The 15,452-nt window shown below is 39.5% G+C and overlaps 1 protein-coding gene across 1 annotated transcript in view; it reads left to right on the top strand.

Annotated features, from left to right (window-relative positions):
- Positions 1–224: 224 nt before the first annotated feature.
- Positions 225–15,452, top strand: part of LOC103736321 (tubulin alpha chain-like) — a 21,553-nt gene continuing 6,325 nt past the window's right edge. Inside the window, exon 1 of the mRNA XM_008835802.1 lies at positions 225–382. Within this exon, the coding sequence (XP_008834024.1) occupies positions 225–382 (158 nt within the window). The remainder of the gene's footprint in view (positions 383–15,452) is intronic.

The following is a 15,452-nucleotide window of genomic DNA, read 5'->3' as shown; positions in this document are numbered from 1 at the left end:
TTCATAGTCAAATTGCAAAAAAAAGTAAACATGTCCAAGGTTGCAAACAAATTTATTAAAAGACAAAATAGTCAAAATAGTCTTGGAGTCTAGTTGCAAACGTGAGTTTTTACAGTGTGCCGAGAGGTTTCACAAACATAATCTGAGATGGGTATTTGAAGATGAAGAGAATGGTAACACACACAAAAAAAATGGACATACTCTGGTTAGAGGGTCTGCGAAGAATGAGAGCAGCAGAGCCGTGGGAGCCGTGGGGGTTGGTGTGTCAGAAGCAGCAGAAGCGGGTGAACCTGGAAGCCAAGTTCAAATTACGTGGGGAGAGACTAAAGGGCAAAACTTTTCTCCCAGTGACAACAGAAATCACTAAATGGTGTGAACTGGGGTAAAAAAAATGTGATTAGATCTGGACTTCAGGTTACAAAAACCAAAAAACTACAGCGCAGGGACTGTTCTCCCTTCTTTTCCTGAAACTATATTGGCAAAGACTAAATTGTTAAGTCATCTCTCCAGGAATATATTCTTGAATAACTACATTTTCTGAATTGTTCTCTTATATTCAATTTAGTGTTCTATTGGGCCATAAACCTTTCAGTAATTGAAGTATTTCAAGACCTCGTTAGCCTGAGACTAGCAAGATGAATGTGGTGAGTTTTGGCTTGTAAATGGGGCAAATCCCTCTACAACAATGACCGAATCTCACTCAGGTTTCCTTGCGCAATGCTGTCTGCAGGAGATGCTCTCAACAATCTCAGAGAAGACGACAAAATCCCAGCCAAGGAGCATGGAGAATGTTGAAGCAGTTGATTTGGAATGGTTTGGACTTCAGAGAGCTTCTCCGTTGCAAAGCAAAGTCACGAGATTCATAAAACAGTTGAGAAATATAATCCTGCCTATCCTCTTATCATTCAAATTTCCTTGACCATCAACCATTCCTACTAGGTTTCTCTGCTCTCCACCGCGACCTAAGAAGAATCTTCTGACATTTGTGTGTGCGAGCGAGCGACTCATTGTAATTCCTGAAGCAAGACCTGCTGAAAATCATTTACAAGCTCTGCATTGCAACTGAGAGATGCTGGGAATTCCAAAGGCCCTTGGAATGAGGAGCTAGGAAACGGAGCATGGAAAGCCTTTGCATCTGAGCCAAGCTCCAAGGGGGAGCAAGGCAAATGAGCAGAAATGAGCGGAAGTAAGCAGGTGAGACTGGTGGCAAACTCAAGTGTGTTGTCCAAATGAAGGGCAAAGTTGATTCCAGGCCCAGCAGATTATACCAGGAGGAATGTAGATTGATAGATGTTAGAAGTTTTTTAGAGAAATAGAGAATTTTAAAGAAACTTTTGTTGTTGTTATGTGTATGCATGTATTGCCTGCATGTAGGTAAGTGCACCGGTGTCGTACAACGCCCGAGGAGATCAGAGAGGCTGTCGGATCCCCTGGGCCTGGAGTTACAGACAGTTGTTAGCTACCATGTGGGTGCTGGGATTCGAACTCGGGTCTTCTATAAGAACAACCAGTGTTCTTAACTGCTGAGCCATCTCTCCAGCCCCAGAAAAATAGAGAATTTTAATTTTGACTTTTTTGAAAAAAGATTTACTTCATTTGGGAGTCTGGAAAGATGGATCAGTGGTTAAGAGCACTGATTGCCTTGCAGAAGACCCAGAGGACTTGGGTTCAGTTCCCACCACCCATATGGCAACTCACAACTGCAAAAGACTCCAGTTCCAGAGGATCCAATGCCCTCTTCTGGCCTCCACAGGTACTGCATGCATATGGTGTGCATATATATATATATATGCATATATATTTATGCAAACACTCATATACATGAAATTTTTAAAAATAAATTTTTAAAAAATCTCAGATTTTTTGTTTTATTTTTAATTATGTATATATGTATGTGCATCTGTGTCTATGCATATGTGCATAAGCCATCTCTCCAGCCCCCAAATGAATTTTTAAACAAATTCCATTGTTACCTATCATGTGCCAATTAAAACACATGTGAGTGGTATATAACCAATGCCCTGCTTGATTTCTACCTAGGGTTTCAAGGAGCAAGTGTCAGATAAGAGACACACAAGGAGGAAAGGAAGCCTTCAGTATAACCAAGGTATCTTCAGAAACCAGATAATGAAAAACCTCTGAACTTAGGAAAGCCACAGCCCTGTTCCAACCTAAGGTGGAGTACTCTGAAGAGAGTATCTGGAGTCCCAGAAAGGCAGTTGGAGACATGAAAAACCATGTAACTGTCCAACAGAAATTTCTACAGTGATAAATGGAATTCTCCATATCTGTGGTAATTAATATTGAAACCACCAGCCATATATGGTTATTAAGCACTTGAAATAAAATTGACATGACTGTGGAACCGGATTTTAAATTTCATTTTAGATCATTTAACTTTTTAATGATCTATATATTTACTTTGCATTGCATTTGTTCTTACGCTGCAGAACCATGCCTGAGAATCGAGGGAGGGAGGGAGGGAGAGAGAAAGAGAGAGACAGAGAGAGAGAGAGAGAGAGAGAGAGAGAGAGAGAGAGAGAGAGAAACAGTGGACAGCCTTATCCACCCAGCATAGGTCATTTAACTTTAAATGTAATAGCTCTCTGTGTTAAGCAACTACACTGCAGAAGCTCCAATGAGTGAAACATACATCAGATTCACGGGCAGTACTTGTTAAAGCAGACCACTGACTGCCACTTAGGTGAGCTTCAAATTCAATGGGCATGGCGTAGGGGGTCTCGGGATTTTCATTTAGAGAAAGTTTCTAGGTGATTTTGCTGCTGCTGTCTCATGGGATGAAAACCTAGTGGCATCAATTTTCAGATTTCTAGGACTGAGTGTGACCCTGGAGAAGTGACAGCTGGAAAAAAAGAAGGAAGGAAGGAAGAAGGAAAAAAGGAAGGAGGGAGGAAGGAAGGGAGGGAGGGAGGGAGGGAGAGAAAAGGAGGGAGGAACCTAGACTTCCTACAATTGCCTCTACTATGTTAGAGGATGGGGGCGGGTGGGACTCATCACAGCCATCAACAATTTTGCTCTGTTTTGGAGATAAGATTTGCTTTAAACCAGAACACAGTGCCAACCTTCTTGGGTGGCCCTGAATCTTAGTTCCACTCCAGCAGGAGGGAAAAGGGAAAATCCTGGATCATCATGACCCAACTAGACACCTGGCAAAACCCATATGACACAAAACTTGACTAATATTTTCCTTGATGTGCATAGCCTTAGTGAAGTAACTTATTTATCCTTCAAACATACTATTAAATATCAGTTCAGGTCAACTGCAGCCTTGTGCCCTAGAAAACATATTTCAGGTATATGAAAGAAAACAGAGGCTCCTAGTTCTCCTCCTAACTCTTTCTTATTTAAAATTATAAATGTCAGGACTTGCTTTTAAAACACATTCAAGGAATTTCAAAGATATGACCCCTCTGTCTTAATCCTAATATAAACTAATTCTAAGAGAAGTGAGAGAGAAGTAACACCTAGCAAGTTTGGAGGAGCACAGAGACTAGAAAAAAAGTCTCCCAAACTACTGCCAAATGTTCCATTTAATCCTAAGGTTTACTTACATGAAGGTTCTCAGTGGTCTGAAGAGCAAAGTATTTTAATCTCAATGTCTATCCTAAGTTGTCAGCATTCTGTTCATCCCCCAAATTAATATTTTGAACCATGTGGCTCCAGATGGAAAATTTATGCTTCTAGCCATTTGTGGAAAACTCATTGTTTCTATGACCCATTTTCCATGTCCACATCCACTTTCAGTGTCCAATACTGACTGGGATGTGCTTATGACTTGCAACAGGCAATGATAAAATAGTAAAGAAGGCATAAGCAAAGACTCTAAGCACTTCTACACTTTTGATTCTCCATATTTCCTACACTTTCATCTTCAGAAGAGTCTGATAGAGCAAGAGGACTATAGAACAGAGCTGATTATCTAAGTCTGCTATATTAGCTAACCTGATCTCCCAAATAAATGAAAGAATTCACTTTTGATGAATAATTTTCTTTTGTAGGCTTGTGGCTGGCCATTGAAAATCATTTGGGTATGACTTGTTACACAGCCATGGCTAACTAATGCTCCATATGCCTTCAATACGATATCAATTATTATAACTTAGTGGTAGATCATATGGTAATAAAGTTACTCGCACACATGTACATTTCTGTTCTTACATTTATTTCAAACTCTGCTAATGGACTCTATAAGGAAAAGTTTAAAGGAAAAAACTGAAATCTTTATTCCTTCAGATATCAGCAAATCATTGTCAATCTTAGTAAATCCAAGGAAAGTTTTCACACCTGAGAGCTTATTTTTACCATATGATCACAGTCCTAGAGATTACCCTAAAAAGGAAGAAAATTAAAACCTCCTCCATAGAAGTTCTGTCCACTCCCTTGTGGGCTGGCGGTTGCTTTCCATTTTACAACATCAACTGAGTTTCCAGGGGTACAAACTGTCCACCAACATCAGGCAGGCAGCCTGATAGTCTTAACAGGACCCCTGCTGATGCACATCTCTGTTCTCCACTCAGCTGTCCCATCCTGCAGCTACAGTTCTAAAGTTACAGGACAGTTTCTAACTTTGTGCCTGTCCCAAGGCATCAGGACCCAGGCACATGATCTGTAATTTATGAGGACACCCACAGAGCTGTCACTTGTAAGGCAGGTGTTGAGAAAATGGCAAGCAGCTCTAGGAAAGAAAAGAACTGTGATCTCACCCTTGAATAATGGTGGCCAAACTAGTCATGGATAGAAAGCGTTGACATAAGCGAGCTTTAAAAATAAAGCAATGGCTCATCTTGCTGAAGGCGTTCTGTCTCTACACAGTTGAACATGATGGAATTCAAGTGATCTATGGAAAAACAAGGTGGACTGTATATTCTGAGGCTGCTGGTGCAGTTTTTAATTGTGTTTTGCAATCTAAACTACCAATTTCAGGGGTCTTATGGACCAACAGCACAAATCAAAATTCAAGCCAAATAATTTCCCATAATGATGTGGATCATAATCTCCTTAGGAAAAAAAGATATAAAATGGAAACCTGAAGAAATTAGCTTTGAGTTAGGAAAACTAAATTGAGAACAAGATTTATTTACTCATCTAATACTTTTAAATTCAGTACACTGTGAGTCAGTATGTTATCTGTGTGGCATTTTTGTGCTGAAGCTTGGGGTATAGTTCAATATATGAGCTCGTGATTTGAATGTACAAGATCCTAGGTTAAATCTTCAGGAGAAAAGTGTCAACTAAATTTGGTTTCATCTCAGCTTATTTCATATTCCAATTGACAGTAATATTTCAGAGACTAATTACTATTCTAATCTTAAATTGGTTAAACAGATTGGAAATCTACCTGCAGGTAGAAGCTTAGTGAAAAGTCTCAGGCATTTGCAAAGCTCCCCCAGGCACACGTTGCTGCTCTGGAAGGAAAGAGTATCAGATAGGATGCAACCTGAGCTTTGAAACCAGATGACATCATGATGAAGAGGCTCCAAGATTTCAGACCATTGCTTACTGATAGGCAGCTCAGCTTTCTGCCTTGGGTCTGAGAGTTCCAGGGGGATATTTGTGTTACAATGCAAGTTCACTGACTTCACACCAAGGGAAAGCCACTATGAACCTTGAGACCAGCTGCTTATTGGTTGTCATTGGAGCTTCCACACCGACAATATTGCAGGACTGTTTTCCTTCCTTTGGTGGTGAGGACAGATCAGGTTGGCAGGTACTTCCGAGCACCACATTCTTAGTGTCTTTTTTCGTCAGACCCTGCGTTCTTATAACTTGCGTTCTGTATTGGAGGCCCACATCCTTCCTATGGATTTCTGTATATGTTACCTACTTAAAATTGATCATCAAATTGCCTATGACATAAGCCATTGTGTCCTGCACCCTCCCACCGCTATCATAAGTGATCAAAGCTGAAAAGAACAGTTAAGGAGGTTCTGGACAACCCCAAGCCATTTTTCTGGCTCCTAGCCTGGAAAAACTCCTGACAGAAAGCCTGTCTGGTGGCCTTGGCAGAGCCCCACAAGATCTAGTAATATGCCAAAGCCAGGGCAGCATGACATCAAGATGGAAGCACACTGCAAGCAAAGGTCCTGCCATTGCAGCTTCGGGGAAACAGTTAATCATTCATGGAGTGATTAGAACGCAGGTGTTAAAACAGGGATATTGCATTCCCATACTGATTTTTGCTTAGCGTCTTTATACCAAACTTATTTCCCATTTACTTGGGTTGTTTTCTACAAGTGGGATAAAGAATCTTGGTGGAAATCAATGGGGATACTGGACACTTGCTTTCTTTCTTTGCAGGAATATGTTTTCATAAAAGAAAATAAAATTAACATTAGTAAAAGATTTCAAGAGTTTTTTTTTTAACAACCCCTTTGTGTTTAGCCACTTTATGTTTATTTGGGAAGTAGAAGAATAGAATAATCAAATGGGTAGATAAGTACATGAAAAGTGTGTGACTAAGCAACAAAACCAACATTTCAGATTTAAACATGTGAGCTGTACTCACTAGAGCATCCTGAATGACAAACTCTTAGCTTTCTAACTAACTAAGGACTGGGTAAGGATTACCCTAAAAGCCTAAACCTTTTCTAGTGTTTATTATTTCAAGGTTTATGAAATTCTTTCACATTATATCAGGATAGTATTATTTCAGTTTGAAATCCTATCATTCTGTCTCAAGCTTTATCCTTGACTCCAACACTTATGTTAAAAAGGACAAGGCTCTTCAGCCAGGGCTGGGACTTGATGAGCCCTTCCCCATCCCTGCTGGGATTTTGGCTGTATGGATCTTATGCAGGGGTTGTGCATGCAGTCACAGCTGCTGTGAGTTCATGTGTGTCACAGTGCAAAGGTCCATTACCTCTGGCTCTTACAATCTTTTCCGAAGTCCCCACCTCAAGCTGAGGAGTGATTGGCAATTGATGGCAATTGGGGGAGGAAGAGTCCATTTTCTTTAAGGATGCAGCCCCTAAGAGGCTACCCATATTCAAGTAGATGGTCTTGCTACCATGCACATACAGGCAATAACTTAGGTTTGTTTGTTTGTTTGTTTGTTTGTTTTTTAAAAAAGGACATGGCATTGGGAGGGAAAGGCGGTGGGACGCATAGGTGAGAGAATGGGGGCAGGAAATGGGGCTGAACTTGATCAAAGCACATTATATGTATGCATGAAATTCTCAAACAATAAAAATGCAGAAAAAAAGAAAGAACGTGAAGTTGGGAGGGAGATGTGTTGGGAAGGGCCCAAGGGGACTTGGAGGAGGAGTGTTGGGGGTGGATATGATCAAAACACATCATATCCAGGTGTGAAATTTTCAAGAAATAAACTAAAAATGCATTAAAAATTGCAAAACATTAAAAAAAACTAAGTGATATCCTCATGAATAAAATACTACTTAAAACAAATACACATTTGCATATTGACATTTATTTCATCAAGTTGAATAGAGGTCTAATCACCTCTACCAATTGCTCAGAGTAAAACTTCAAAATATTGTTTTAAACATATGACTTAATAAATGATTTGAAGACCTAAAAAAAAAAAAAGCAAAACTAAACAAAACAACAACAACAAAAAAACAGCCAAGGCTGATGTGCATACCTGTCTACATTCACAGCCAGTGTAATCAGGTTCAAATCATTTGCGTTTTCTGAATGTTTGAGTCCTTGGTTATAAAATGAAAATCGCTCCTCTACCATGTGCACTGTAATATTCACGGTAATATATGTTAGCTGAGGGTACAGAAGGGACCACATAGACATCTATTTTATTTTTTGTTATATTTATTCAATTTACTCATTTTTTGTCATTATGCACACTAAAGCAAAAAGAAAGATCACATTTCCAATAATTTATTTTATATAAAAGGTTTTTGCCATACAAATTGGTTTTAATATCAAGGACTTAATAATAAGTTTTATTTTATCTAATTTGTGCAGAAGATTAAGTTTTATTTTATTTTTTGTAGATCAGTCATAACCAAATATTTTGTGAATATTTAATGCTTACAAATTAGTAGTCATCAGATTGAATAAATGAGTTATTATCTTAAGCTATATTGCAGAAAATGAAATTTTCAGTAGACTTGACTTTCAGCTCCCAAAATAGTTCTTTTTCTGAAATTGACGTAGTCATGTAAGTGGGAAGTCAGGGGTTCCCAGGATCCTTCAGGCAGCATTTAACTTAACTCACCAACATACATTTGTTCAGTGCATGTTTGTTCCAGTGATCTATCTAATCTTATTCTTCATTCAGTTTTGTGTGTTTGAATGCCACTTAAGTATTTTTCTCTTTTTCCTTTCTTGAAAACTGATTTCATGTACTACTCAAACACTTTTATGCAGAAATTTGTGACATACTGCCTTTAAGTTCTTCATATGATCAATTTGGGGCTTGAGGATGCTTTTTGATCACATTTTGGTGATCTCTTTGGTATCAATAAGTTCGTTTGTTAGCTACAGCTGCATAACAATCTCAAACGTCAATAACTTCAACACTAATTATATATTATTATAGATTATGCACATATGGGTTGGCTGAGCTGGGTTCTCTGCTGATTACAGCTTCTTAACTGTGTTTCAGTTGGGAATCAGCTGATCTTAGCTTGGCATGCGTGAACATTCATGGATCGAATAGGGGCTCTGCTTTAAACTGGGCTTGGTTGGCTCCACTTGGCAGGGGCAGCTGTATTCCATGTGCCCCTTACTCTACTTCTGGGATCATCAGGTTAACTCAAGTAGGTTCCACCCAGGTTGAGGGTAGGCAGAACCATTTAAGTCCTACTGAAGCCCGAGATCGGAACTGGCCTGTCCTAGTTTCTTTTTCTGTTGCTGTGATAAAATACCCTGACAAAGCATTAAGGGAGAAGGTGTATTTTAGCTAACAGTTCCAGTTAAAGTCCATCATGGTGGGGAAACCAAGGTATCAGGACCTGGAAGATGCTGGTTGCATTACACATCTGCAATCAGAGGAAGGAAGCAACAATGCGTACATGCTTGTGCTCAGCTTGCTTTCTCCTCTCATAGAGTCTAGAATCCCCTATCTAGGGAATGTACTGCTCAGAGTTGGGCAGGTCTTCCCACTTCAATTAAGGCCCCTTCTCGTGTCTACCTCATCCTACTGACCTAAATAAGCTACATACCAACTAACATGCAAGTTAGAGTAGAGAGAGAGAGAGAGAGAGAGAGAGAGAGAGAGAGAGAGAGAATCTGGTAGGAAAAGAACATTGAAAGATACATAGTAAAGTGTGTGAGAACCCTGAGGAACCAGTAATAAAATCTAGCATAAGATTCCAACAGAGACAGACCGACTCTTCTATGACCCTGACAAGTATACCATATACCACTCACGAAAGCAGTTTCTTTTTGCAACAGGTGGAGGATATTTCAGATTTCCACAACTAGTCACACACAGAGAATATATGTCTGAGAGATGCCCAGCCCTAGGTTCTAGTGGAACTGCTGTACCTAAGGCTCATGGAACATAATAGAACATGAGGGAAGAGAGAATACCAGTGCATCCCTTAACTCTCACCAGTGAGGTTTCCTTATACAACAGAGTGCATTGCACACAGAAGGACAAAACTGGCTAAATTTTAGAGAATAAGAGGCTGTAGAGTATGTCCTTAGATAGGGCTCCTATATTAAGTCTCACTCACCCATGACCCAGGAACCACTGTGAAAGAGGGGAACAGAAAGATTGTAAGAGCAAGGGTTGGTCCATGAAAACAGGGAAACAGGCTTTCGGGCCACTGGAAGCTTGCACATGTGAACTTGCAGCAGTGGTGGCAAAGAGCAAAAGACCCAGGCCAACTCAATCAGACAAGGGTCCAGAGTGGAGTGAGGGAAATGGGCTACAGGCTGGCCCTAGCCTGGGAACTGTTAGAGACTACTGCTGCACTGGTGAGGGAGAGCAGACCTTCCTTAAGCTCTCTAGATAGGCTGACTAGACTCCAGTGGATGAACTTGCACCTACCAACATCTGGGTACAAATGCTTGCGTGGATAGAACTTAACAAGTGTGGTGCAATGCATGAGGTCTGGTGGGGGGGCATAGGGGGCATGGGGGGGTGTCGATGGGGAGGCGGGTCTAAATCTGATTAAGAACTGTTGTATGAAACGTACAAAAGCTCAATAAAAAAAAAATTTTTTTTAAAGATTCCAGCAGATGTCAGCACTTAACCCTTCCAGGATCTCAAAATACTGCTAGCATCTTCTCAGTGGCCATTTTGCAATGCAAGGTGAGAACAGAAGAACAGCTGCAAGCAGATTGTAGGATTTTTATGGCCAGGGTACAACCTCTCACTGTGACTGGCAGAATATTTACAGCAGGGATTATGATGTCCCACAGAGTCTTCCATTATAACAACATCAGTTACAAGAAGCTTGGTTTTCAAGATTAAGTTCTAATTGCTCATGACTCGTTTTCAGTGAGTTAACTTCAGGTGACATTTGAGAGGCAGTATCTTCTAGATAGCAAATCATTTAGCTGGCGAAGTTAGGGAGTTATGGCTGACTCCAGCTCTAAGTGAGCCCCACAATTAAATATGCATGTAGGCAATATTATCAGCATTATATAACTATCTGTTATCAATATTGATGTTTTCCTTCATGTCTTCACATTTGAGATTGACAATTTATATTCTCTGTATGATTGTGCCGTAGCCTAAGTAAATATGAGCCAGGCATGTGAAATAGCCTAAGTAAATATGGGCCAGGCACGAATGCTTAGAAGAATTTTTTTAAAAGAGATCTATAAGTACTATGGGCAGTTATCACAACATAGTTTTGTTTTTAGTTGAAGCATAGAGTCTATTCCCATAACAAGATAAACAATACAAAGAGAAAATAGTTAAAAATATATAAAACATATCAGATATAAATTAGGAGCAATATATCAGATCAGCATAAGCTATCCTTTGCACCTGGGAGACCATGAATAAAACAAGCCTTTTAATAATTTCCCAACGTGTATTCATATGAGGTCTGTTAGGCTCTCTACCAAAAATATGGTGACCTTCTTCTCAGAGCCATGTTAAGCATCTTGAAGAACAGGTCAATAGTGGTAATTCTGGGCATAGACAAACCCTGCCCCAGAATGGCAAGGTGACTCTTACCCATCAGCTAAAATAAATTCTGGCCTTCAGCCTAGAGTTTATCAAAACTATTCATCTATTTCCTAATAGTCTCCACTTTCAAGCACTGGTTCTCAAGGTTCTTAAGGTGGACCAGAAGCACTAGCAGCACTTGGGGAACTTACTAGAGAGTCTGACTCCACTCTAAATCTGCAAAGTCTGGGAGCGGGACACAGGTGTCTAGGTTCTCATAAACTCTCCAGTTATTCTAATGCAACCAAAAGTTGAAAACAACTGCCCTCACACACGCACCCACAACAAATAACAAGTTTATAAGAAGTGAAGGAGGTAGGAGCTGGAGAAATGGCTGAGTGGTAAAGAGCACTTGCTGTTCTTCTGGAGGACCTGGGTTCAATACCCATCACTCAAGTCTGGTGGCTCACAGCCACCTGTAACTCCTGCTCTGAGGGATTTGACATCTTCCTGTCTCAAAAAACAAATCAGTAATCTAGCCATCTATCTAATGAATATTTTATACATATTTATTTACTCACAAATGATGGAATCTAAAAAGACAAAGCTCCTGTAAGATTAGAACAGAGGAAAGAAGATGCATAAAAATCTGGTAGATACTAGAGAAATACAAATTTAAATGAAAACGATGCTATCAAATGTATGTTGGAATGGATAAAATTAAAATACTGGCAATACCACATGTCATCAGTGATGGAGAACTTAGAACTAGTAGAAATGTAAAATGGTAAAACCACTTTGGAAATCTGTTTTGGGGTTTCTTGAAAAATTAAACATATATCCCAGCTACCCTATTCCTAGATATTCATCCATGAGAAATGATAACATGTGATGGTTAGTTTTAACTGTCAATTTAACACAACCTAGAAATACATGGGAAGTGAGTCTCAGTGGGGGATTGTCTAGGTCAGGTTGACCTGTGAGCATGTCTGTCAGGGGATTGTCTTGATTGCCTTAACTGATGTGGAAAAAAAGACCCAGTCGGAAAGTGGGTCGCGCCATTCCCTGGTATTTGGAACCTGTACTGTGTAAGAGCAGAGAAAGCTAGCTGAGCTGAAGACACCCATGCATTTCTTTCTCGCTGCTCTTGGCTGAGCATGTGATGTGATTCACTACTTTGAGTGCCTGCTTTGACTCCCCAACAATGATGGACTATAACCTGGAAGTGTAAGCCTAGTAACCCCTTTCTCCCTTAAAGTTGTTTTAAATTATAAAATAAGTATAATTAACAAGTAATTCTAAATTTTGTCTCCAGGAAATGGAGAAAAAATACTCAACATTCTGTGATGTGCTTCAAATGTATGATGCCAACCCTCTTTACCAAGAGGATCAAGAGACTGGAACACCCAAGCCAATTATGAAAAGAAGCATGTCACCAGGATGCTATAGATGATGCTATCATCAAAGCCATGCAGAACTCTCTACATGCTGAAATGCAACAGCTAGACTCCAATTTTGTGATTTGAGAGAATGAACAAATGTGTTCCAGGCTTAGTGATTCGAGGGATTCCCCTGTTTCTGCCTCCCATCTCGCTGTAGGAGCACTGGGAGTGCAGATACATGCTATTGTGCCAGCGTTACATAGGTTCTAAAGGTCTCAACTCAAGTCCTCATACTTGTGAAACAAGCACGTTACCTACTGAGTCATCTTTCCAACCCTTATATGACATTCTTGAAACGGCAAGTGTATAGAAATAGAGAACAGACTGGTTATTCCCAGTTATTACAGAAGTGATGAAGTTGGAGAGAAATGAGTGCAGTCACATAAGAAGAGTATGCTGTATCTTGTCATCATGAAAATGAAACATGAAAATGTTGTGTATCTTGCTTATGTTGGCAGTATTCTGGGAGTCATATTGTGCTTTTGGTTTCCAAGATGTTATCATTAGAGAAAATGAAAGAAAGAGTACTCAGGATTTTTCTGTATCATCAAAAAAAGGTTAATCTTTAAAAATAAAACAAATAGGGACTGGAGAGATGGCTCAGTGGTTAAGAGCACTCACTGCTCTTGCAGAGGACCCGGGTTCGATTCCCAGCACCCACATGGCGGCTATAAACCATCCTTAACTCCAGTTCCAGGGGAATCCAACACACTCTTCTGAGCTCCGCGGCATTGCACGACATGGGTTGCACTCACATACATGCAGGCAATACACTCATACACATAAAATAACAGCATTAACCTATTCAATAACATTTTTCTGAGCTAGGGTACATCTCTTTCAAAATTGGCTGTACATTTTTAGGTTTACAGATGAATTATTACGCTTGTACAATCTTTTACTCATTATAAACTCTATAAGACATAAAATTAAATATGGTTTTAACGTTTAAAAAAGATCTCCACTTCATTGTTAAAATACACAGTTTCATACAGAAAAATTCATTTTAAGGCAATTGACATTGAGATGTTTTCGCATGCATTTCTAATCTCTCTATATATGACTATTACTGGTCACAGTCGCTTACTTTCTGAGTTCCTTGGCAATAAAATATATTTTTAAAAAATAAATGAAACAAATAGATCTTGACACTTCATTTCACTCAGTAAAAATCTCATGAACTGCACTGACTCTAAACTCTTCCCTACTCAAGTCCAGCCACACTGGCCTTGCTGAAACTCATTGTCCATGCTTTATAGTCTTTTCTCTAACAGTTGTTCATCGCTTACTAGAATATTCTACTTCCCAAAATCTACACAGATAACTCCTTTCAACATTTTCCTATCTTTGCTCAAATCTCACTTTCTCCAGAATGCCTACTCTGAACATTTGTGTCTTAGTCTATGCTGGACTGATGTAATAATGCCACAAACAGTAATTTAAAAAGAAGAGGAATGTATGTCTCAAAGTCCCAGAAGCTGAGTTTAATATCAAGATGTTGTTGCATGAAGAGGATCTTTAGTTTTCATTACCCCCTGGTACAAAACAACAGAGGATCACAGCACTGACAGCATAAGAGAACAAGAGAAAATCGCAATTCCTTTCATAAGTCCATGCTCATGTTAAGTGCTTTGTTGCTGTGATAAAACACCATGACCAAGGGTATCTTAAGGCAGGAAGAGTTTATTTGGGCTTGTGAATCCAGAGGAGGAATCCCTCGTGGCAGGGAAGCATGGCATCAGGTGGCCATGGAGGAAACTGAGAAATCACATCTTCAACTGCAAACATAAAACAGACAGAATTAGAAGAGGGGATGAGGCTATGAGTTCACAAAGCCTGCCCTAGTGACATACTAATCCAGTGAGGCCACACCTAAACTGTTCCACAGTGTCACCATCTGGGGACCATGTGTTTAAATATTTGAGCCTATAGGGGATATTTCTCATTCAAACCACCACAGTAACTAACAACCCAAGATGATGATATGAATCTATGCAGCACCTTCATTGCCTCTTATCTGTCTCTGTTTCTTAACATTGCTTCCCTGGGGCTTACATTTCCAACCTATGAACTTTGGGGACATACTCAAATGACAATACCCATGCTGACACCAAAAGTTCATGTTTTTTGATGACGTAAAATTTATTAATTCGATCCTACTATGCCCAGAGATCATAACTCATTCCAGCATCAGTTCAAAAGTCCAACATCCAGAGTGGCAAAAAAATTCTATTTATAAAATTAAAGGCATGAATTATCAAGGGGGAAAATTCTTCTCAAGCCTTGAGTTTATGAAATTAACAGACTCTGAATTTCCACCATAAAAGGATGGGACATGCACAGGATAGACAGGCCCATCATAAAAAAAAGAAAATAGGCAGGAAGAAAGGGCTAAGTTGTCCAAATAATTTCAGAACCCAAAAGGAAAAATAGCACTGTCTTTCATCATCATCATCATCATCATCATCATCTGTTTAAATTAGCATGCAAAGTAATGAGTTAATTATGGCATCTTCATAGATATGTGTCATTATACTTGATTCTTATTCATTGCCCTCCTCCTCTGCCCTGTCTTGTGCCCTCTCCACCTCACCTGGTTCTCTTTTAATCCTCTGGTTAGTCCCCATTTTGGCTTTCCTACTATACACAATCCATTGCTTTCTGTTTCCACTTCTCTTAATATCTCTTTCCTTTCAGGGTTTCTTTTCCAGGTTCATTCCTAGTTTCATGACATACAAACACACATATTATAAATGCAGGCTCTCTATATGAGAGAAATCATTGTATTTATCATTCTGACTCTGGTTTATTGCACTTAATGATTTTCAGTTCCATCCATTTTCCTGAAAATGTCGTGGTTTCATTTTTCTTTGTAGCTGCATAAAATCCCATTTGGCATATGTACCAATTTTTCTTTATCCATTCATCTGCTGATGGGTATCTAA

This window comes from Nannospalax galili, unplaced genomic scaffold (genome assembly GCF_000622305.1).
Source record: "Nannospalax galili isolate Female #2095 unplaced genomic scaffold, S.galili_v1.0 scaffold417, whole genome shotgun sequence".
NCBI lineage: Eukaryota > Metazoa > Chordata > Mammalia > Rodentia > Spalacidae > Nannospalax > Nannospalax galili.
The sequence above is the reverse complement of the archived record's forward strand: the minus strand, read 5'-3'. Positions and strand labels throughout refer to the sequence as shown.